At 36.3% G+C, this 25,143-nt stretch overlaps 2 protein-coding genes across 4 annotated transcripts in view; one reads left to right on the top strand and one right to left on the bottom strand.

Annotated features, from left to right (window-relative positions):
* Positions 1-22,906, top strand: part of NCAPG (non-SMC condensin I complex subunit G) — a 59,625-nt gene extending 36,719 nt beyond the window's left edge. Inside the window, exons 12-22 of one of the 2 annotated variants that reach the window (XM_049887010.1) lie at positions 320-430; positions 3,297-3,416; positions 4,332-4,559; positions 7,254-7,435; positions 7,723-7,897; positions 10,171-10,332; positions 10,540-10,678; positions 11,069-11,155; positions 12,744-12,825; positions 13,781-13,860; positions 17,090-22,906. In XM_049887010.1, coding sequence (XP_049742967.1) covers positions 320-430; positions 3,297-3,416; positions 4,332-4,559; positions 7,254-7,435; positions 7,723-7,897; positions 10,171-10,332; positions 10,540-10,678; positions 11,069-11,155; positions 12,744-12,825; positions 13,781-13,860; positions 17,090-17,112 — 1,389 coding nt within the window. In that variant the 3' untranslated portion in view covers positions 17,113-22,906. Of the gene's footprint in view, positions 1-319; positions 431-3,296; positions 3,417-4,331; positions 4,560-7,253; positions 7,436-7,722; positions 7,898-10,170; positions 10,333-10,539; positions 10,679-11,068; positions 11,156-12,743; positions 12,826-13,780; positions 13,905-17,089 lie in introns of those variants that run through there. The other variant, XM_049887009.1, reaches the window with a different exon arrangement.
* LCORL (ligand dependent nuclear receptor corepressor like) overlaps positions 13,880-25,143 on the bottom strand; it is a 217,266-nt gene continuing 206,002 nt past the window's right edge. Inside the window, exon 7 of one of the 2 annotated variants that reach the window (XM_049887003.1) lies at positions 13,880-16,903. In XM_049887003.1, the coding sequence (XP_049742960.1) occupies positions 16,723-16,903 (181 nt within the window). In that variant the 3' untranslated portion in view covers positions 13,880-16,722. The remainder of the gene's footprint in view (positions 16,904-25,143) is intronic. The other variant, XM_049886985.1, reaches the window with a different exon arrangement.

The following is a 25,143-nucleotide window of genomic DNA, read 5'->3' as shown; positions in this document are numbered from 1 at the left end:
ATCCTAGATATATTTATAAGGTGAGGAATTATATTATTATTTTGTTCTAATTTGTGATGGTAAATTTGTACAGTGATTACACAGCCCAGTATTTTTTTCTGAATTATGGAGAGCTAGCCATTGACTCGGAGCATCTAGATGAGAAACTTAGAGGCATGTTTTTACAACTAATTGGAATTTTAAAATAACTTGTGAATTCACTGTTATATACGTTCAGTTTATCATTTTACTTTTAATTCTATAGAGAGATGGAAGTCCCATGTCTTGCAGAAATAATGGAAATGTTGTTACTAATGCTGAATATTGTCTTTCATTTTAGAACGATTCTGAGACACTGCAGAAGTGTCTTATTTTGTGTTATGAACTGTTGAAGCAGATGTCCATTTCAGCTGGTATAAGTGCAACCATGAATGGGATCATTGAATCTTTGGTAAGTTGGTAGCCTCTGAGGCATTATTTTAACTCACCCCTTCCTCATTTTATAAGTAACATGTTCCTTTGAGTTTAAAAGGATGGGGAAGTTGCTATTTTAAACATCTGATAAATACAATAAAAAGAAAAATATAGTGGCTACTTTGTATTGTGAGGATTAAATGAAATAATCAATATAAAGAACCTGGTACATAGTGAATATTCAATAAATACTAAGTTATAATTATTCTTTTAAGAGGTTTTAAATAATTTTATACTAAAAGGAGATGCAGAATGTCTTCATTCTTTGAATTGTAAAAAGAAATGCAGAAACACATCAGAAATATTAAAGTCCTGGAATTGTGCTGTGTAGACTGAAAGACTATGAGAAAGTTATATTGTGAGTCCTGTAAAAGGAATTTGTTTATTATTATACTGACTTTTTGTTAAAGTTACCTTTTATAGGTAATCACCATTGCACTGACCATGGAAATGTAAGTCTGCAAGACACTAGAGTATCGCTCTCCAGTAGAAATACAGTCAATCCACATGGAACTTTAAATTTTTTAATAGCCACATTAAAAAAAGTAAAATAAACAGGCGAAATTAATTTTTAAAATATACTTTAACTCAGTGTATCTAAAATACTATCTTTTTGCCTTGTACTCAATATTAAACAAAAAAAAACTATTGAGATATTTTATATTCTGATTTTCATGCTGAGTCTTCTAGTACATCTTAATTTAGACTAGTTACATTTCAAGTTTTGGATAGCCACATGTAGCTAGTAGCTACAATAATTAGACAATTCAGGTCTAGAGTATTTTTTTTTTTAATGGTGCTATTCATCCAAAGCAAATTTGAATATACATGAGCTTTTACAAAGGAGCCCTGGTAGTGCAAACAGTTGAGTGCTCAGCTGCTAACTGAAAGGCTGGTGGTTCATGCCCACCCAGCAGCTGTATGGGAGAAAGACCTGGCAGTCTGCTTCCATAAAGATTAAAGCCTAGAAAATGCTACAGGGCAGTTCTGTTCTGTCACATGGAATTGCTATGAGTTGAGACCAACTGGACCGCAGACAACAACAATGAACTTTTACAGGATTTTCTTAAAATTCTTTTTATTTAGGATTGGCAGTAAACAGCCAATGAATGTGATCTGAAATCTCCTTCATTGTGTTGTCATGTGTTTCTAAATGCAGAAGGACTAGTTGTTGTTTTTAACAGTCTAGGGCTTCTGATTAAACACTAGATTGTACTCAAAATAACTATTAGAATTAAATTTTATTTTTAGTGAAGCAGATGTCTTCCGTGAAAAGTGATGCTTTTTTAGTACTGCTTGGGTGTTTTATATCTGGTCCTATTTTAAGAGAATAGTAAAGTAAATTATGCAAATTAAAGCAAGGATAGTGAGACTATGTCTCACATATTTTGAACGTGTTATCAGGAGGGATTAGTCCCTGGAGAAGGACATCATGCTTGGTAAAGTACAGGGTCAGTGGAAAAGAGGAAGACCCTCAATGAGATGGATTGACGCAGTGCCTACCAGAGAAGGCTCGAACAACAGAATTGTGAGGGTGGCGCAGGACCGGGCAGTGTTTCGTTCTGTTGTACATAGGATCATTACGAGTCGGAACCTACTCGACAGCACCTAACAACAACAAAGTAAATTATAGCATAATTAATTAAGCATCTAAAATAGTGAATATGAAGACTGTATGCAGAAAGGATACACAATGTTGAGTGAAGAAAGAACACAAAATTGAATAGTCATCCTGATTTTAAGTATATAAAAACAATCTATGGCTAAAGATTAAAATACCATGGAGAAAATAAACAGGCAAGGTATTTGGATAAAGGAATTACAATATTTTTTGGAGTTATTTTGTTTTAAATTAAAGGTCATTAATTTTAATACTGGGGATAAATGCATGGTATACAAAACAGATAGATTCTGCCCTCCTGTATCGTCTGGTCAACTGAGAAAAGTTTCCATCAATGGAAATGTATGCCTTTAATTATTGCTGTAAAAAGAGGTATATGGTCATATATAAACTTACAAGAGGGGTATTTGACCTATTCATGAAAGGTGACTCTGATCTGGTATTTGAATAGACATGAATTAAGTGAAAAGAGAGGAAAGAGTGCTCTAGACCTGCTTTCTCCAGTATGGTAGCCACCAGACACTTATGGCTGTTGAGCACTTGAAATATTGCTAGTCCACATTGAGAGGTACTGTAGGTGTAAAAATATACTGGGTTTTTAAGACTTACTATAAAGAATAAGAATGTAAAATATCTCATTAGTAACCCTTTTATATTGAGTACATGTTGCAATGATAATACTTAGATTGTATTGGGCTAAAATGTGACAGTTCATTTCACCTGTTCTTATTTTTAATGTGGCTACTAGAAAATTAAAACTTAAAATATGTGGCTCCCATTTGTGGCTTGCATTATTTCTATTGGACAGCACTGAAAAGTAGACATTAAAATCAGACCAGCTGGGCAAGCAGAGAGCAAGGGGGATCATGGTATAAATGAGACTGGGAAAGACTACACAGTGCATGGTATTATTATATGTCATTTAAGGGGGTTTGATCTTTATCCTGTGAGCACTGGGAAGCCATTGAATAAGTTTTAACAGGGTGGGAGGCGTCTCAAGATCAGACGGTATTTCAGAAAGATTACTCTGGCTATCTTGTTGTGTTTTAGCAATTTAATATTTATCTTTTTTTTTTCAAACCAAGAAGATTTCTTTAATAGCCAGTATGGGAAATGCAATAATCTATGATCTCACATGGAAACCATCATTTTGACTATGTTTTTAATATGATGTTCATTTCTTACCCTGATCGCAATTATTTTAATTCCTAATTAATTTTAGATTCTCCCTGGAATAATAAGTATTCACCCTGTAGTAAGAAATATGGCTGTTTTATGTTTGGGATGCTGTGGACTACAGAATAAGGATTTTGCAAGTAAACACTTCATGTTACTATTGCAGGTAGGTTTCATTTTTGTGTCAATATTTCATTTGTACTTGGTGAAATAAATACTTTGTGGTAAAAATGCTAATATTCTAAATCTGTCTATCCCAGGGTTTATTGAATTGGGTCCATGGATGATTTTTAAGATTCAGTGATTTTTGTCTTTGATGTCTTTGTAGACAGGAGATGAAATGTCATTTAATTTAAGATATTCTTTAATCATATAGCACATATTTATTGAATACATGTTATGTGCATGGCACTGTTTTAGGTTTAAAGCATGCGGCAGTGAAGAAAACCAAAATAAAAATTCTTGTCCTATTGGATCTTACATTCTGAAAGGGAAACGCACAAGTAAAAATATGTATGTGGTATGTCAGGTAGAGAAAAATAGAGCAGAGAAGGGGAATGAGGAGTGGGACTAGGGAGAGGGAACTGTATGGTCGAGAAAGCCCTCACTGGTTAGTTGACATTAGGCCCAATACCAGAGGGAAGTGAGAGAGTGAACCATGTGGATACCTGGGATAAGAGCTTTGCAAGCAGAGGGAAAAACAGGGAAAATGCCTGGAGGTCGGATTTGGCTTGGCATGTTCCAGAATCAGGAGGACATGTGGCTGCAGCAGACTGAGCAAAGGGGAGAGTAAAATAAAACCAGTTGTACTTTGGTTTCAGGAATTTTGACTGTGAAAATGACCTTTTGTTAAATGAAAAATAGCTCTAAATTTTACAATATTAGTAAATAAGAATGTAACTTTTAAATCAAAATTTTAATTATATTTCTGAAAAGTGACTTTTCTTGTAGACTTAACATTGTCATTGAAATTAGACTAAGAAAAGAAGAAAAAAAAATAAGATACATGTTAATTTTATGCAGGATAAACACAATAAAAAGTTGACTGAGTTTACTTTTTGGGGGGGATGTCTCAATTTAGGTTTTGCAAATTGATGATGTCACAGTAAAAATCAGTGCTTTAAAGGCAATCTTTGACCAACTGATGACGTTTGGGATTGAACCATTTAAAACTAAAAAAATCACGGCCCCTCAAGGTGAATACTCAGAAATAAACAGTGATGACAAGCAAGAGTTGAGAGAAGCTGAAGAAGAGACTGCTACGGCTAAGAATGTTCTGAAACTCCTTGCTGATTTCCTAGATAATGAGGTAAGAAATAATGGCTGCTTTGTGACTATGAACTATCATTTTCAGCATGTATTTGTTTTTGCTCTTTATATTTATACATTTTAATTTTTAGTATGGAAGTTTAAACTTGACCAAAGGGTATTTAATTTTCTTTTTGAGTATCTTATTAAATCTCAACTTTTCACTTTTAGCATACCTAGTTTTTCACTGTCAAAGTACATGTGCAAAGAATTTAAATATATAAACATAAACAAAAATGGTATTTTTTTTTCTCTGTAATTTAAGGGCTTAAAATTTTCCCCTAAGAGTCTTAAGAAAGAATTTAGAATAATTTTACCTTGGGAGGGTGGAGGGTCTAGGATAGTATGTGGGATTGGATCTCCTTCCTTAAGGTATTCTTTAAGGAAGAGTAGGACATGTGGCTACAACAGATTGAGTAAAGGGGAGAATACCTTTTTAGAGCATATAGAAATATTTAATTTTTTAGTTTAGTTTTTCCATTTTTTTAGCTTTAGCCAAGTGCTATACTGACTTCCTGTTGGAAATTGTCCAGTGCCATGGGCTTGCTGACATAGCAAGTGTAGGAGACCTATTGAACATTAACACTCTTTGACAATGAGTGGTTTTTTTGGTTGGGGAAGGTGGTAGTACTGGTACATTAACTCTCTTTCTGGCTAACATAGATTCTCTGACTTTATTTTTGCCATCACCACTGAAAAATCTAGATTTCTTGACATTATTCTCTGGGCCATAATTAACAATCTTTTATTATTCATGCTTTAAAGGCTTGCTATTGTGGCTCAGGAGTCCTGGTGGCACAGTGGTTAAGAGCTCGACTGCTAATCAATAAGTTGGCAGTTGAAATCCACTAGCTGCTCCATTGGAAACCCTTTGGGGCAGTTCTACTCTCGTATAGGGTCACTATGAGTTGGAATTGACTCGACAGCAATGGGTTTGCTTTTTGGTGTGTTCTGGCTCAATTCAAATTCTTGTCATTTAATTTCAAGTGGGTAACTGTTGCTATCAGGGAAGTATGTCACGGTTAGAAATTGAATTTCAAAAGGGGGCATATGCAGGCTTTGGGGTTGCAGATTTGTGTTCTGGTTGCATCTGTGTGAATCTTGGTTAAGATATTTACTGCCTGTCCTGTTTCCTCATCTGTAACATGGGAGTGATAGTACCTACTCTCTGGGATTGTTCTTTAATTCATTCAGCAAATATTTAAGTGGCAGTTATGTGCCAGTCAGTACATTCTCTGGAGAGTTCAGTGCTGAATGAAACAGTCTCTGCCCTCATGGTTGTTGTGAGCATTAAATAAGTTAGAGTGTGGAAAGCACATGGCAGTGCCTACCACTCATTAATATCATTGACCTCTGCGTCTTTTCCATTTTTGTGTTTTAAAAATGTTTTTTGAAATATCTCTTCAATTTGCTCATTCCACTGTTTTCACTTCTGTCTCCCTAGTTGAGACTTGTCTTTCATTCCTAGGTTATAACGTGAAGATAATTTTCCTTAGATCTCAATCATGTCCCCCTACATTTTCAAAAATCTTCTGTGGCTCCATATCCTACCTCATTAAGCTTTAATTTCTCTACCTAATTTTCAAGGTCTTTATAATCTGACTACCAAGTAAACTTTTCATTAAAACTAGTAAATAATTGTTAACATTTTTTGAGGATTTACTGTGTGACGGGCACTATGCTAAGAACTTTACATCTGTTATTTCTTCATCCTTGTAACTGTCTTATCTGATAGGTATTTTTATTATCTCCTTTTTGTTTATCAAAAAAGTGAGGCACAGGGAAGTTAAGTTATGTGCAGGATCACGCAGCTAGGATGTGTCAGAGGCTTGAGTTGAATTCAGACTCACTAGTCGGTATTCTTAACCACCACTGTGTATATCTGCACCTTCGTTCATACACCACCATGTTCTCTTCTTCTTCTTGCTTATGTTTGTTTTGGTCAGTCTTTCTTGAAATGACCTTTTTCACCTGTACACCTTCTATTTACATTCTAACCATAATTCAAACACACTGCTACTCTCATTTCTAAAGCTTTTGTTTATAATAGACAATTGCTAAAAGTTTCCTATGTCTTAGAACAGCTAGCACTATGCTAAGCATTCAAATACATTTAATTTTGTTTTAAAGAATTTTAAGGACACTGAAGGATGTATGACTAGGCTAAAGATTTGTCACTCAACTTTAACTTCAAAGGGGGAAATAAATCTTCCTTAACAAATTCATAATAACTAGTGATTTTTGGATAGTTCACATAAAAACATGGCAAGCTACCTTATACGGCTTAAAGAGGAAATACATCGACTTCTCAATTAGAGACATGATTAGGTTCTAAAGACCAGGTTGTTATACAAAATTTGCCATTATGTGAAAATGGAGGATGATCACATTAGATCAGGAAATGGAGGATGACTACATCATTACACATCTGCCAAATTAAATCATTACATAACTCCCAAACCACTGAGGATCATGGCCTAGCCAAGTTGACACATAACCGTAACCATCACAGCCAACGTTACTCTCGCCTTGCACCTTGGTGTTCATTGCTGCCAGACATGCATTGTTAATACGCAAAGTAGTTGGATAATTTTTTACTATTGTCGAAAATGCAAAATGTCAGATAATGAGATAGTCTATAAGTGAAGAGTAGGTGTATGTTAAAACTTCTTGTAATAAAAGATGTTTTTATTAGGTGTCTGAACTCAGAACAGGAGCTGCAGAAGGACTAGCCAAGCTGATGTTCTCTGGGCTTTTGGTCAGCAGCAGGATTCTTTCTCGTCTTATCTTGCTATGGTATAATCCCGTGACTGAAGAGGATGTGCGACTTCGACATTGCCTAGGAGTCTTCTTCCCCGTGTTTGCTTATGCAAGCAGGTATTGAGTCATACCAATAAATCAAAATCTGACTTGAAGTCAAATTCAGGCCCGCCCATGAGTGATGTCTATAATGTCATTTTATTGATGATGTTCTTTTTCTTCATTGGATAAATGATGAAATGAGAACTCAGCTACCTTTTATCTACCTGAATTATTTGGCTTTTTCCTCTGTGGAAATGTGGTTTATCTTGATGTGTTGAATTTTATATATGATATTGTTAAGAATCATAATCTTCGTCTCTCATAATATTCTGCCCACATACTTTCAAATTGTTTTCCCATAGGACCAATCAGGAATGCTTTGAAGAAGCTTTTCTTCCAACTCTGCAAACATTGGCCAATGCCCCTGCATCTTCTCCTTTAGCTGAAATAGATATCATGAATGTTGCTGAGTTGCTTGTAGACTTAACAAGACCAAGTGGATTAAATCCTCAGACCAAGAATTCCCAAGATTATCAGGTGGGTGAGTATGTGAGTCTGTGGATGGTAAGGATGAAGCATGCAGATTACCATTGTAAAATAATCCCTCTTATAGATTCTTTGAAATAGCAAGGAGCTGCATTTTGATCTTGAGACTTCTGGTCTACATGGTGGTGCATGACGCAAAGTTAAGAAAATGGATTTTTGGGGAAATGTGGAGGTAGTCATACGAAAATAAAATTAATCGCTTCTGCAAAGACGTAAATGAGAGGTCATCCCTATCACTGACCCTCTCTTCAGCCAATACTGGCTATTAATCACTCCTTAGTGATGTTCTACAACTATCTAGAACCTGCTGAGTCTTCAAACATTTACCTGCTATATGCCTGATACAAGGAAAGAGAGTTTCAAGAATGAAACTGCCCTCAAGCTTATTTTGGTTTTTGATTTAAAAAAAGATAAGTCAACTGCAAACTGACCCACCGAATAAATTTCAGCTGGATTTTGAAACTTTTTAATGTCGTTTGATCAGACTTGTTACCACCTTTGAAAATTAATGTGTTATTAATGATTTCAGATGCTAGCTGATTAAGTCGAAGCTATCATTCTTCTGTAACTTTAATTGCTACTTAGTGACTACATGAAGAGTCCCTGGGGGTGCAGATGGGCAAGTGCTTGACTAACCAAAAGGTTGGCGGTTTGAACCCCCCAGAGAGAGCCTTGGAAGAAAGGTCTGGCAGTCTGCTTCCAAAAGGCCACGGCCTTGAAAACCCTATGGAGTGCAGTTCTACTCTGCAACACATGGGGTCACCATGAGTTGGAATCGACTTGACAGCAACTGGTTTTTTATTAGTGACTACATATCCCGTTCAAGTCACTGTTATATACTATTAGAAAGATAAGATTACAAAGAGTATTAAGGTGAGTTATGGCAAAGGTAGGCGATACCAAAAACCAAACCAAACCCAGTGTCGTCGAGTCGATTCTGACTCATAGAGACCCTATAGGACAGAGTAGAACTGCCCCATGGAGTTTCCAGGGAGCACCTGGCAGATTCGAACTGCCGACCCTTTGGTTAGCAGCCATAACACTTAACTACTACGCCACCAGGGTTTCCAAGGTAGGTGATATAACTATTAAATGCTTTAGGAGTTTAGAGAAGAGCAGGATTCATGTGGTAGGGATGATGAGTACAGCATCGGTAGTTTTAAAACTCTATAGGTAAAATTCAGTTAGGTTTTGGTGTGGGATTTGAGGAGTGATTTGGATAGAGAGGAGAGCATGTTTAGTGGTGATAAATATAAATGGGGCCATACAAGTTATGTTGGGAAACTATAAAATCATTCTGGCTAAAGATCTGGAATTGGGACATTAGGGCAGAAAGTTGGGGTAGATCGTAGAGTGCTTTAAAGACCAAGGAATTTTAGGAGTTGGCCCTATTTGCAATGAGTTAGTATGCAAGGCCGATGATGAAACGGTTAATTAGATGAACGCTATTTGTTAGACTAATAATGGTGGTTTTTTGAGTTGGATTGGTGAGGGAATGGGAGAGAAAATGTTAATCAACACAGCAGTTAAGGATTTGTGTAGTTCGGAGATAGTAGCTTGAGTAGTGGAAATTGGCAGAGAAAAAGAAAAGGGGGTATAAAAGCCTAGAATGAAGAACTTTAAGAGTCAGAGGAAATAGAGGAGTCCAAGACAACTCTAAGGTCTTAAGTATAGGTGACAGAAGACCCCAGAGCAATTGTTGACAGTAGTTTATTTAGGGGGTACTCTCTCAGGATCAACATCTGTGAAGGAATGAGGGAAGTAGGTTGGGACAGAGGAGAAGTTGAACTGCGATGCAGTCAGAGGCGATGAGCCCTACGGTTGATCCTGTACGGTGTTCCAGAGCTGGGATGGCCCTTTAAATTGTCTAGAACTGAGACAAGTTGGCAGGGCTGGGGTACCCCCACATCAACCAGTCACTGGATGTGCACCGACCCTGGGGGAAGAGGTGTGGCCTTGGGCAGGATTCACTCATCAGCCTGGATCAGTTCTGCAGTCGGGAACTTTTAACCTCCAATGCTCACAGCAGTGGAGGGAATGTATGCTTTCATCCTAAAAGGGGCAGATCTGGGCCTGTACCACAGCATCCACTAAAAAAAAATCAAGAAGGGGAGCTTATTTGGGGAAGATATTAAATTTGGTTTTTGACATTTTGCATTTGAGATTGTGGCAAGCTAATTAGTTGGAAATGTTTGTTAGATGTATAGGTCTATATTTAATCATGCCATTTTCTATTTATAAAGATTTTTCTCTTGGTTTTCTAGGCCTTAACAGTACATGACAATTTGGCTGTGAAAATTTGCAATGAGATCTTAGCAAGTCCATGTTCACCAGAAATTCGGGTCTATACAAAAGCCTTGAGTTCTTTAGAGCTCAGTAGCTGTCTTGCAAAAGATCTTCTGGTTCTACTAAATGAGATTCTGGAGGTAAAACAACTTGAAATTATTCATAATTACTGTGTGTATATTTATCAAATAACATATTTGTAACTTTGCTTATTTGAAGTAAACATTTCCCTCATATATTTCATATAAATTTTAGGATGTTTTCAAACAACTTGTTGTCAACCTACTTTTTCAAAGGGAGGTTAGAAAATGTCACATTTAAAGTGTTATTAATGTTTTCTATTACAGCAAGTAAAAGATAGGCTGTGTCTGAGAGCTTTGGAGAAAATGAAGATTCAGTTAGAAAAAGGAAACAAAGAACACGGTGACCAAGCTGTAGCAGCCCAAGATGCCAAGATGACAGTGACTACTAGTCAAAATGAAGATGGTAATGACATACTAACCTGAATAGTTACAAGATTCTCTTTCATCTTCACTGAGACATTTTTTCTTTAATGCGTGTGACTGGATTTCAGAAATGAATGAAAATTTTTTCTAAATATTGCCCCAGGGAAAGGGTATTGATGATAAGTGTTTCTTCTACTTTTCTAGCTTTTTTTTTGTGTGTGTATATTTCTCACCTTATGGTCATGAATACTATTTTTTTTAGGAATGTTTTGTTTATTTTCCAGTATCCACATTATACTTATGATAACTTCTCAGTAGCTGGCTAATGGAATTGTCATTTCTGTTTATGAACAATGGACTTCCAAAGACCACTTAAAATATTTCATAAGACTATCTTTTGTTTACATTGTTGTATTCTTTCTTTTAATAGAAAAGAATAAGGAAGTCTATATGACTCCTCTCAGGGTTATGAAAGCAGCCCGAACATCAAAATCCACCCAGCAAAAGACTAACCGAGGTAGTATGTTGGTTGATTCATGTATGACTTTTAGCTGTATAATAAAACTGCTTTCAAATTTGTCTTCCAATGAAATATTTACAAGTTTCTTTGTTTCCTCAGGGATAGAGATTTTTAAATGTCTTAGGTACCTTTAATTTTCTTTTTAATTCTTTCAATTGGGATCAGTAAACTTTGTTTCTAAAACATCTAAAGTCAGTGTTGCTCCAAGTGCTTTTGATTGAAAGCAATATGATGCAAAAGATCATTTTGTAGACTATTTGATTTGATCAAGTGATAATTTTATCTTATCAGTAGTCTAAGCATTTAGGTCCCTTTTTCCTACCCAGCATTTTTTGGGGCTATGATTTTCCTTCTTATCATATTTCCCCAACTTATTTACTTCTCAAGGAATATCCAACAATAGGGGATTTGTTGGAATAAAGTAAATGCTGAGTATTAGGGGAACACTTGGAAAAAAATCTGAAATTCAAGATGTTTTTATTGTTTTATTATTATTACAAAAGCGATGCATGCTTATTACAGAAGAATCAGAAAATACATCCAAAGTACTATAAAGAACACTAATAATCCCACTCATGAGCCAGCCACTATTTTAACCCTTGAAAAATATTTTTTGAGTCCCCTTTTTATACAGATAAAATTTTATTTTCTTAAAATGGAATCTGTTCATAATACTGTTTTATAACCAATCCATTATTTAAACATCAGTTGCTAGATATTGATCCAAATTAGTCCCATATTGTTGGATGTTTTCTCGGGGATAAATGAATTAGAGATTTAAAAGGAAATAAGGTATGGAGAAAAATGAAGTCTTAACCCAAGCGAATGGGGCAAATTACTATTCGCCCAAATTATTATACCGAACAACTTAGTTTTGATCAGATTGCTTTTAGTCAGATAATACACCATGAGAACTCCACCCCTTTTACAAAAGAAATGGCCCAAACTTCATTTATGCATGCTCTACTTCACTGGTTATCACGAATGAGGAACATCACAAGGCATACTTGTCTGACTTCTTAGCTTTGTTTCTAGTAGGTAGAATTTTTGTAACTCCCAGTCTACAGTTTGAGGTTCAAGTTTTTTCACTGAAATATATTATAACTCATTTGAACTGGCTTTGTATATGTTTGAATATTTCACAAGCAGTCATTACCTTACTGGTAAAAGTTCTACTTCTGGACCGGTTTTATGGGCCTAATGTAGCTCCACAATCTTAATTTTCATTCGTTTTTCTGTATATTTTGTACTATTAGCCATATAGAGCTACTGTTTCTATAGCATGTTTTTGCATGCTTCTGCCCCCACATACATTGAGCTAAAATTTGCCTCCTTATAACTTGTTCATAATTTCAATATTTTCCCTTGCCCAAACTTAACAGAGCTTAGGAGAGAAATTCATGTAAATTTTAATCTTTATTGGGTTCCTTTTCTTTGTGGGGTTGATAATTGGTATCAAGGTGATTGAGAACAAGGAGGAATATGTTAAAGAGGGAAAATAAGGGATTTGGAAAGCCCAGAAACTAAATTAAAAGCAATAAGCAATTGGTAATAAAGTCTGATAGTGAATTATTCTATCCTCAAGGACGGAGAAAAGTGACAGCTTCGGGTAGGGTGAACCGAAGACATCACACCGCTGAGGCTGACTCTGAAAGGTATGCCATGCGGTATGTAATATATAGAAGTCTATCTTTTTTTTAATGTCTAGAAGTAGAGAAAATATTGTAGTTTGCCTCTACTGTGAATGAGAGAAACTCTATAACAAGACAGTGAAAATTATGAATAGCTGTCTTGGATGTAAGGTCTAAAATTCCATAATCAAAAGCATTTTACTTCCTATGACTTGTATGCTTTTGTGTATAGTTCGCCTGGCTTTAGTACTTGGTAGTCATCTTTAATAATACGTTCTCTCATTTGTTTCCATGTATTCTACTAATTACATGACCCTGTTTGTACGTCTCCCCTAAAATTTGGAACTAGCAAACTTTTGAGATTTAGGTAGCATTTTGAGTTCAGTACATTTACAGTGATAGAATAATTCTGCCTATAATTTGGATATATTAATGATTTGCGTGGGAGAGTGTTAATTTTTGGTTCCTGCCAATTAAACCAAAGTTGGAAGCTGAAAGTTCGTAGCTGTCTTACCTTTATCTCTTCATTGGTAAAAACGTTTAATACGTGTATTTTCAGTATAGCTTTAGATTAAGTCTTTACTAAATTTAAAGTATCTTTTTGGGAAACTTGTTATTAACAGTGTTTTAGGAATTTGTTGCCTAAATCAAGAAAATTTAGATTTTTTTTCACTTCTTGAGTTTCAAAAGTACTCTTTTGGACAGTTGTTATGGCCCCTGTTTACAAGTTTCATTGCAAAAGTTTGGTTTTATTTTATCTACATAATACGAGGTTCCATATAGATAAAAAAATTTGGTTAGTTTTCCAAGATTCATGTTGCTGGATACCAGTCAGTAGTTTTTTTGTTGAGATTTTAGTTTCAAGCTTAGACAACGGAATCAGGTTATCAATTACACACTGACAGAGTATCAGAAACTAACGTAAGGTTTATTTATAAACTGTAGTTTAAAAGCTTGTATTTAAATTGGTGTATTTTTAACATCTGTGTAGTGATCATGAAGTTCCAGAACCAGAATCAGAAATGAGGATGAGATTACCACGACGAGCCAAAACAGCAGCACTAGAAAAAAGTAAGCTTAATCTTACACAGTTTCTCAGTGAAGACAGTAGTTAAGAAAGATGGTGGACGTGGAGTTCTTTTAAAAAATATCCTTTAAAATTGTGTTCACTTGTTTGCTTTTAATAAAGCTACCCTTGTGTCAGAACAAAAGCACCTGACTTCTTTATGAGACTTTGTGCTGTGCAACTCCATGTTTACTTTGGCCTATACTGAAGCAGCAGGACAGGTTTCTTAGTGCTACGTCAGCCGTCAGTGAGATCTGTTTAATCGGGATTTCAGGGGGGGCCAGAAATCTCATTTTTAAACAAACTTTCTACGTGAGTCTAATGAATTCTCAAGTTGAAGATCTTGGCATTATGGAAAACTTTTGAATAAAATATAACTAGTAGCTTGCATTTGAGAAGCTTATGACTTAGATGAGGCAGATCCAACATAAGACGAAAATGCAACAACACACATTTAAAAATGACATTTGACAAACTGGCCGGGGAGGAGCTTATTTTCAGGGAAGAGAGTTTAATGAAATAATTCCAGTGAAATGGAAAAAAGCTCTTAAATGGGATGGAGAAGTAAGAAGCTTATCTATGAAAGTCTGGATGCATTTTAATCCATGACTCTGCTTGGCCTCAACTTTCAGGGTCTCCACAGGGCAGTGGGCTAGCCTGTAATACTATAAAATAAAGAGACCTGGGTTCTGGCCCTGCCTTCGTGGCTACCTACGTGAGTTTGGCTCCCAGCTTGTTCATGAGGTACACAACTGCAAGAACACTGGGCTAAGAGATGGGAAACCAAGATGCTACTTTAAATTCTTCCATGTGCCATGTGACCTTATAAAGTATTCCTTTGAGCCTTATCTTCATCATCTCTCAGGTAAAGGGATTAGATCAGATGATTCTTTGGTGCCTTTCTAGGTTTTTAGAAAACATTTTATTAGGAAAATGTGACCAAAAAAAAAAAAAGTAGAACTAGTTTAATGGACCCAAATACCTATCACCTAGTTTCAACAGTTAACATTTTGACAATCTGGTTTCATGAATCCTACCCTGAAAATATTTTTGATAATCTACGTGCATGGGTGATTCTCTTCCTAACGTATTTACATGTGGGAGCTCTGGGGCACTCAGTTCTCTGTGATGGTGGTTCCTGGGTTGCAGAGATGTAACGTGTGCATGTTTAGTCAGGAAGTTTTTTGTTGGTTTTTAGCATAATAAAATTATGAATATTGCTTATAAATAAAAATAATACTATTGGGAAAGGAATGTGACTGGAAGTCCTCTTTCTATACTAATTTGAGTACAATTTCTTCAATGCCAATTTTGTCATCTTCTGAAATAGGCACTTGTCTGGTTTATGAAATTTACACTGTATGAAATTAGTCCTTTCCTTCTGCAACATCCAAGTGAAGAGCCCAGCAACACACCTCTTATCCACTTGATAATTACCTTTTCTCTTTATTATTCAGGATAGAAATGTCCTAATATTAGGTCTATTTTAACAATAATTGTGCTTTTTAAAATTTATTTACCAGAGCCCATTTATTTAAGGTGATCTAATTTGGAGCATAAAGTCAGATCCCTGGCTTTTAGAACCAAATTGCTACATTACAACCAGATATGTGCTCTATAGAACTCAGAACTATAAAAGGAGTCTGAAAGTTTAAAAAAAAAAGAGCTCATTAAGCATATATGGCAATGATATAGAACAATGACAAACTGATGCTTGTTCTTCATTCTGTTGGCTCTGTGTCTTTTCCTGTGCTTTAAATTCCTTATGTTGATCTTCTTTTGTTTAATCCCTGTCATTTTAAAAACATTTTTTAGGGGGTAGGGAGGAATAAGGACTTAAAAAGTACACAAAATGTACTATGAGGAAAAGTCTTTAGAAACACAAGTTAACTAAATCCCATTTATGCCATAGCCAGGTCAGGAAAGAAGCCATGTTCTGATAACTTGCTATTACCACCATACCAAAGCATGCTTTCTCTGTATGGGAAAAATACATTTAAAACCTTTAGTATTCTTACAACTGAAGTCTTGGACACAATCACGTAGCCATTGCTGAAGCTATGCTTTGCACTATTAGGATTAAAGGTAAGAAATAATATCCTGCTTTTAATAGACATTCCTTTAAATTGTAAAATAAATGTCTAAAACGCAATAAAATAAAACCAACAGACGTAAATCCATTTACTGTTTTTCATTCAAAACTGGTAACTTAAAAAAACCGAAACAGTTATTCTTGTCTGCAAGATGTAGAGGCACAGATTCGCTGAAGTAAACATGCAGTTGTGCCACGGCTTTTCCAGCCCACAGACTCCCTAAGTTTAAAAGAGAAAACTGATCTGCTGAAATCCTCCTACAAAGGGAAACATGCTATTGAAGATAAACTGTGATCAATTTTTCTATAAAGACATAACTTTGAAAGAGACAGACTTCCAAGAGACACCTTTGCCTTTTACCAATTTGCTTCGAGGTAGTTGGTATCCACCTGCTACACAACTGACCATAGGTCAGGCCATCATCACAAGTCTTTACAATACTAGCATTCTAAATCCCATATGCATTATATATTAAACTTTGTGCACAGAAATAAAAAAGGACAATTATATATTTAAACTCAGGGCATACAAAACTCACAAAATACCATTCAAAAGAGAAGCATCAAAATCCATTTGTACTGCAAAATTTCACAATGGTCTGGTGCAAAACGTTATGTAAAAAAAATACCAAAAATATAATCAAAATGATTAATGCTAATGATTTAATATAGACAAGTCACAGGACTGGAAATATTTCAAGATCAATTGATAAATACTTATTGTTCAGCAGAAAGAATATTGACATACAAAATATAGTGCAAGAAGAACCGCAATCTATTTCTCTTCACTTGTGAGATTTTGGTTATGAACTGAACAGCTTGCTAGAGATGATGCTGTCAAATTCAGATTCCATTCAACGGGATGATTAAGGCACATCTTTATAGGGCTCAAAGGGCAACTTGCTGTATTCCCGTCAGACAAATTCAGTTTCTCATCAGTTTTCATTTGTAGCGTGCTGGAAAAAAGAGTTTAAGGCATTTTAGTTTTACTTTAATCTCAAATTATCAACCTTGTAAAAGAAAATACAGTAGTTTTATCGTTTGGACCTCTAAACATCAGAGTACATAGTACTTATCATCCTGAAAGTAATAGAGTACATAGTACTTATCATCCTGAAAGTAATGTTTTTTTTTTTTTTCAGCTCTTGCCTTCTTACAGAACTGAGTAAAAAGAACAGTGCCACGTGTAAGCCACGTACTTCAGAGATCACTCAGATACACTGAACAAAAAATTGCATATACGGATTACATTAGTAAACTTCAGAAAGGGCATTCCTTACTTAACCTGCTGAGCCTGGCAAGATTCAACCCCACAACTTGTCCTTTAGCCTACCAGTCTCAGAGCCACCTTGAAACAGGAAGAAGGAACTTCTGTTGAACGCCTGCTATGTTCAAGGCACTTTTCAAATCCATTATCTCGTTTAAATATTACAACAACCAAGCGAGGTTAGTATAACAAAAATAAATCCATTGCTGTTGTGTCAATTCCAACTTGAAGCAACCCTACGGGACAGAGAACTGCCCCATGGTTGGTTTACTTATCCTAATATATGATAAAAGTGAGTCTCAGTCAAGTACAAATATGCCCCAGTTACTGGGCTAGAATTGGAACACAAATCTGTTCTCACTTCAAAGCCTTTGCTCTTTCCCTTATACTTAACTAATTAGCTCTCCAATGAGATTATTAAGTTATCAGGAGTAAATGTAGTCTTGTCTTGATGGTAAAAAACTGTCAAGTTGTCCAGACTGCATGTTGGCCAGCTCAACAGAGGAACAAGTGTTGGCATCCACAGGGTATTTATTCTGGCTGCCTAAATCACAGAATTTCTGTATTTATGTAAAAGTTTGTAGCTTGTTTGGATTAATATCAGGTTGGACAGTTCTCTATTCAACATTATTGCCTAATGCACACCCTCTGTTCTGGTCAGACTTGTATCTTATTTCACAAACTCATTAAACACAATTCCTATCCATTTGTGTTGTTCCCACGTGGGAAAACTTGCCCTCCACTTTGTTTAACCAACCCATATTTCAGGTCCTGACCCAAATCACACAATTTGGGTATCTCCACAGATTTCTGGGCTTCTAACTCCCCTTTGGGAGCCCTGGTGGTGCAGTGGTTTGGAGTTATGGCTGCTAACCAAAGGTTGGCAGTTTGAATCCACCAGCTGCTCTTTAGAAACCCTATGGGGCAGCTCTACTCTGTCCTATAGGGTCGCTCTGAGTTGGAATTGACTCGATGGCAATGGGTTTTTTTTTGTTTTGTTTATTTAACTCCCCTTTACACTTAAAACTATTCTGGGTTGTCTGCTATTGTTCCGTGTGTGATAGTCTGGTAGCACCTACTGGACCTGAAGGGAAGGATGTTAATATTCTTAGCTCTGGAGACACATACAGTGCTGAATACACAGCAGCAGCTCAGTGAAAATTTGATGGACGTTTGTAAAAATCATGTAATGAAACATCTGGGACAGAGTGCTACTCTTCAGAATCACAGAAACGTGAGTCCGAAGGATAGTCAGTCCACCCCCCATGTAATGCACATGTACACGTGTAATTCCTTGTCTTAAATATTTATGGTAGCCAATTCACATCTTCAAATGTGAATCCTTACACTTAGGAATTGTATAGTTTTTCATACATCAGCTCATTTAACACTCAACTCTGTGGTTAGACTAAGTCGCTCCTCTGCTTTCTCCAACTTTAAGTCTAAAAATCTTATTTATGTACTAACAAGGAAATGAGGTGTCTAGTACTTAAGTGACTTGTTAGAGTTAGTAAATGGCAACATCCAGACTCCAGTAGCATTTTTTCAGATCCCTTTTGCAGCTTCAGCCAATTGACTCATTTGCCATTCAACAAACCACAATGTTTTGCCGTATTTTAACACAGCTATTGGAATCGACTTGATGGCAGTGAGTTTTTGTTTTGCTTTGTTTTTTATCATGTTCTCCCTAGGCTCCCAGGCAAACAGTGCCAGTTCCACTGAATGACATGGTTTCAACTATAACTATTATAGATAGTAGGTAAAATGACATAAACTACAAAGTAACTTAAAAGATTACTCGTCAAAAGTAGCAATCACTTTAAAGAACCAAAACAGATGTGATTAATAAAAAATAGGAGTATATTTAAGTCTCAGCTTGATGTGTGACAGATGAAAAAAAGATCCAAAACAATATTTTCATTCATATCAGAAATCTTAACTGATTTTAGAAAAAAAGTTTTAATTGGTTACAATTATTAGATTGATGGCCTCAAGGACTTCAAGTTTTGGTCTTTGAGTAGGCAAAGCTCAGATAAAGCAGTAATGTTTTTCCTTCCTTTGAGGACTACTTAGTCTTCATATTTTTATTTATGCATAAGGCCATACACATGGATAGAAAGAAAGTACTATTTTGTTTTAAAAAAGAACTAAGCTTTACTAGTAACGTACAGACTGTGTTTAATTCATAAGTATATATACAGTTAAAAAGAACAAGTAGGTGTGCAGTCACGGTTTGGGCACTGCTGATCCACCAAGTACCATGGATAGAGGAGTACAGTCAGCCTATGAGGTGCTGGAACCAGAGACCTTAGAACATTAAAGCTACAAGAGATTTATTTTTTAACAGAGAAACTAAGTTACAGAAAAATAGAACGCTTTCTTTCCAGTGTCCTAAAGCCAGATATATCTGGAGCATTGTAAGAACCTTGCTAGTACTTACCAGAGCACTTTTTGTTTCCCTTTTCAATACCAGAGTCAATTAAATGATTTTACAATCATTTATTGAGCTCTCATTAGAAAAGCACTTTTGGGACACAAAGACGAGGAAGACATGCTCCATGTTCTCAGAGTTTGCAGTCTAGAGGGAGTGTTTATAAACATTCCTTTCTATTTCAAAATTAAAATTTTGACTAAGTAGGTTTGATGTCAGGAATTTGTGCTGTAATCAGACACATTTGAACCAAGTGAAGGATTAGTAACTGTTCAACTCGATGTAATTTTTAAGTGTTTTTTTTTGCTTGAAACTAGGTAAAATTAAATCAATCAGTACAAATGTTATACAAGGAAAAGTCACTGCTCCTAGTCCCTCTTCTAAGGGCAACTCTTGTTACCAATTTCTTGTGTATTCTTCCAGATAGTCTCTTCATAATGAAGTATAGAAATATTTGTTTCAACATCCCTTTACCCCCTACATCATTCTATAGTTATGTATTTGCTTTCGAAAAATATATACTTCGGAGATTGTTTCGTATCTGTATAATACAAAAACTTAGTTCCTTTAACAGCTACATAGAATTCCACTCTGGGTACATCAAGAATTTATTTCACCAATCAGTCCTCAACTGATATTTGGGCTGTTCTAATCTTTTGCTTAAAATAGCAACAATGCATTCAGTATTCTTGTATGTGTGTCCTTAAGTATATGTGCAAGTATAAGGTTGATTTCTAGGTGTGGAATAGCTGGATCAAAGGGTGTGTGCTTTTAAATTTTGGTATGTCCTTCATAGTATACCAATGTACGCTCTGACCAAGAACGTATGAAAATGTCTTTCCTCACACTTTTACCAATAATATGTAATAAAACTTAGGGATCCCTGAAAATCAGACAGGCTAAAAAGTGGAATGTCACTGTTTTAATTTGCATTTCTTTTATGAGGAAGATTAAGCGTACTTTCACATTTTAGAAGTCATTTGTATCTCCTTTTGGGTCCTTTGCCAATGGGGATAATGACCTTTTTTAATTGTTGTGTAGTTGTTAAGAAAATTAATCCTTTGTTACAATCCCTCCTCCTCCTCCTCTCTCCCCCTAATTTGTTTTCTATCTCTTTATGGCTATTTTGGAGCCCCTGTGGCTCAGTGGTTAAGAGCTACGGGTGCTAACCAAAAGGTCTGCAGTTAAAATCCACCAGCTGCTCCTTGGAAACCCTATGGGGTGGTTCTACTCTGTCCTGTACAGTTGCTATACAGTCTGTATGCTGAGCAAATAATCTGAGAAGCTGGATTATATGAAGAAGAATGGGGCATAAAGAATGCTGCTTCAAAGGGAGGACAGCAGGACTATGTCTCCGGTACTTTGGACATGTTATCAGGAGGGACCAGTCACTGGAGAAGGACTTTGGACATGTTATCAGGAGGGACCAGTCACTGGAGAAGGACTTAGACTTGGTCGCTTGGTAGAGGGTCTGCAACAAAAAGGAAGACCCTCAATGAGATGGACTGACACAGTGACTGCAACAATGGGCTGAAACCCAGCAATAGTTGCCCAGGACTGAGCAGTGTTTTGTTCTGTCGTATACAGGGTCACTATGAGTCGGAACTGACTGGACAGCACCTAGCAACAGCAATGCAGGGCCTATGCTCTACTACCATATTTAAAAAAAAAAGAAAAAAATTTGTTGCCATCGAGTCGATTCTGACTCGTGGCAACACTATAGGACAGGTAGAACTGCCCCATAGGGTTTCCAAGGAGCAGCTGGTGGATTCAAACTGCCGACCTTTTGGTTAGTAGCCAAGCTCTTGGGTTGTTTTAATTCAGTCATGACCCCACCTTCATGTTAATACCTATTTATTTCTTCAAAATACATGTGAGATAAGTGGAAAAGTGTCTGGTTTACAGGTTTCAGACACAAAGTTATCCCTAAGGGCTAGTAGCCATGACCCCACCCAAAAGAGCTGTACAGCATGAAGCTTCCTCGTAGCATCATAGCATTTATCTAAATAAGGAGCTTCTGCTCATCTCTTTCAGCTTCAGGGGGAAAAAGGGGGGGGCATAGAATTCTTTTTGAGCTACTGTTAAGAGTATTCTTTAGGTCAAGGGTTTCAGGGAGCACAAATTCATCTTTTCAAAGGGAGAAAGAAGTCAGCTGCTTGCATAAATTGGATTTTGGTATAGAATTTGGAATTTGAACAGTTACTATAATGTACCCAACATCATCAAATTTGAATTCGTCAATTTAACTACAAGGTCTGGATGACTGGTTACTTCCACCACAGAATACCTCTGGAAATGGTGTCTTCCAGTTTTAACTCAGTAAAAATGTACTGAATACCTACTGTGGTTCAGCACTACCCTTGAGTCTGCTATCTCCATGAACCTACCCATATATTGTGATAGGGTTGTTAAATGCACAGGTCTAGATCAGAGAACCTTCACAATGTGGACAATTGTATTCCCATGTTTCTGATGTGTAAGTTATAAAAAGGAAGAGTGATTCGTCTATTGGACTCTTTGATATTGATGGTGCTGAGGCTCCAGGAGTCTTTATATGGAGAGAGGACCTTCGTGCCACAAAGCAGGGTTTGAGTTCTAAGGGGAGTTGGCATGTATTCATCAACCAGGTCCGGTGGTAGCTTCGGTCAGAACTCTTCCCTCAGTAGCCAAGCAGTACCTAACTAATACACTAGGAATTAAACAAAGCGTGATGGTGTCTGTTCTCAAGAATTCTGTAGCTTAGTAATGGGGCAGGGGGAGAAAGTATACATAAATTACTGAGCTAAAAAAGCAGCATGTGATAGAGAGTAACTGAGAACTAACGGATTACAGAGAGTCTAATCACAGCAGAATGAGAGGCTCAAGAGAATATTTAAAATATTCAGGGATGAGGATTTTAGTAAGCTGGGGCAGAGGAGGTGTTGTAGAACCTGAGTTCCGATCTTGAATCCAACCACTGACCAGCTGGATGCATGTTCCTTAAGCTCTCTTAGCTCCAATTTTTTATTTACCTGGAAAATGAAGACAGTGAAAACACCCACCTCATTATGATAATGTGATTATTAAATGAGTTTACGTAAAGCACTTGGTACAGGGACTACATATAAAATTCTTGGTCTGCTGATACATTGTTAAGAGTCAATAAATGTGAGTTAATGCTAGTACTCATAACAAAAAATAAAATAAAAAGGTACATGAGTTTTTATTAGGAATAAAAATGGTTGTCTATCTGTATGGTTTGTTTCTGCAGTGTCCACCATATAAGAGATTGTTAAATGAGAGAATTTAAGTCAGAATTTTCTTCTAACTTGCTTTTAATTATCCAGTGTGATTATGTGGAGAAGCAGCAGAACATGGTGATTAAGAACAAGACTTTGAAATAAGATAATGTTCGATTACAACTCTAGATTTCTAACTTATTTGGAACAATTTTAGGAAAATTCCTTTTTTTTTTTTTTTCAATATAAAGATGACACAGAGATTAGCACACTGGTGCAGGGTAGGTGCTTCATAACAAGTAAGTGCTATTATAACTATTAGAGAAAACCACGGTAATCAAGAATTCACACAAGAACATGTAGAGTGGAAAAATGTTTTTATAACTGAGAAATCTGGTATCTACTTGAGTTTTTAGTTGAATGGGAAATAAAAGTAATTATAATCAGATCAAGGGGACAAAACCAATCCTCTTCAGAAATCAATGAACACAGTCTGTTCTGCAAAACAATTTAGAAGACATCCATGACCATGTAGGATCCGAAAGACTTCCCCTGCATTTAATGAACTTGTATATTAATACAACAAAACTGTACCTGTAACAGTGTCTTAAATATAATAAGCATTCAAATATCCAACAAATACATAAATGTGACTCAGCCACCTTTAAAAAATGATTTAAAAAAGGAAATTTCACTACTAACTTAATGTGAAGTTAAAAGCAATTAGCAAGCTGTTGCTCTATAATAACGCCAATCAATTAACAGTAAAGAAGGCAGAAGCTGACATGACTTAAGATGTTTTGGACTCTGTTCTCACCTGCCTTCTCAGAATCTTATCATCAATGCTCATAACCAATAATTCCTGCTCCCCTTCCCCTCTGATATACCATCTGTGGTAGACTGATTGCATTAATAGCCCCAATTCTTTACTCATCTCTATATTCAGTCTCTTCATTGTGTAATTTTGTGGTGTCTTCCCATTCTGCCTCACCCATGTGATGTGGTCTGGCCAAATGAGATGTCAGCAAATATGATGCAAGCTGAAGCTTGATAAATGGTTTGGACATTTCCACTTACTGAAACTTCTGCCTTTGCCATGAGAACATGCCTGGGCTAGTCTGCTGGATAGATGGGAGACACGTGGAGCACATATCTGAAAGGCGGCTAATAAGAAGACATGTGAGGGAGCCCAGTCAAGATCAGAAGAACCTCCCAGTCTAACTTGCCAGCCCACAGACCCATGAGCAAAATAAATGTTTATTTTTTTAAGCCACTGAGTTTTGGGATGGTTTGTAATATAGCACTATTGTGGCAGTAGATAACCATCTCTTCTCCTCAACTGGATCCTTTCCATGGTGTTTAAACAAGTCAAAGAATGTCTCTCATTCTTTAACAAACAAATAAAAAAGAAAACTTTATTCAATCACTCATTTTCCCCAAGTTAACACTTTTAGAGCCAGACTAAAGAGTTATCCTAAAATCACTCTCCATTTTCTTACCTTCTTATTCTTGAACCTACTTCCATTTGGCTTCCAGTCCTTTGTCCTTTCACTCCACAAAAACAGCGCTTAATAAAGTCACCAATGACCCTCACATTGATAAATTTAATAAGCAATCTTTAGTTCTCAAATTTCTTGTCCTCTTAGGGACATTCAACTCTGGTAGCCATTCCTTCTTTCTTGAAAGTCAACTTCTCTTAGCTTTTGAAACGAAACACATTGCTGGCTTTCCTTTTGTCTCGGTTATCAGTCACTTCCACTGCAGGGCATCTTACACTACCTGGCTAATAACTGTTGGAATTTCTCCAGGTTGAGTCACAGGTCTTCTTTTCTTCTTATTCTACACTCTCTCTTTAGGAGTTCTCATCCATACTCACAGTTTGGGTCATCAGTGATATCCTAGATAACTCTACCCACAGCTTACATGTTACTTTTTCAGAGAGGGTTTTCCCAACTACTTAAAGTAGTTCCCTCTCTAAACTCCTAATTGTCCAATTTCATTAAGACAATTTATTACTGCTTCATGTTTTCTATTTTGTTTCTCCCTCCCACTGAAATACAAGCTTGATGGAAGTAGAGAACCTTGTTGGTCTCGTTCAGTACTTTATTTCTAGCACTGGTATTAGACCTAGCAATAGTTGAAGATTGATAAATGTTTGCTGAAAGATTTCATCTGGCATTGCTGCTTCTGGCCATGAAGGAGTAACAGAAACCAGATTTACAACTCACCTTAAATAAGACAGAAAGAAAGGAGGGAAGAAAAAAAGGGGGCGGGGAGAGG

The sequence above is a fragment of the Elephas maximus genome, chromosome 5, assembly GCF_024166365.1.
Source record: "Elephas maximus indicus isolate mEleMax1 chromosome 5, mEleMax1 primary haplotype, whole genome shotgun sequence".
NCBI classification, from domain to species: Eukaryota; Metazoa; Chordata; class Mammalia; order Proboscidea; family Elephantidae; genus Elephas; species Elephas maximus.
Note: the sequence above shows the minus strand (reverse complement) of the source record. Positions and strands in the feature narration are given on the sequence as shown.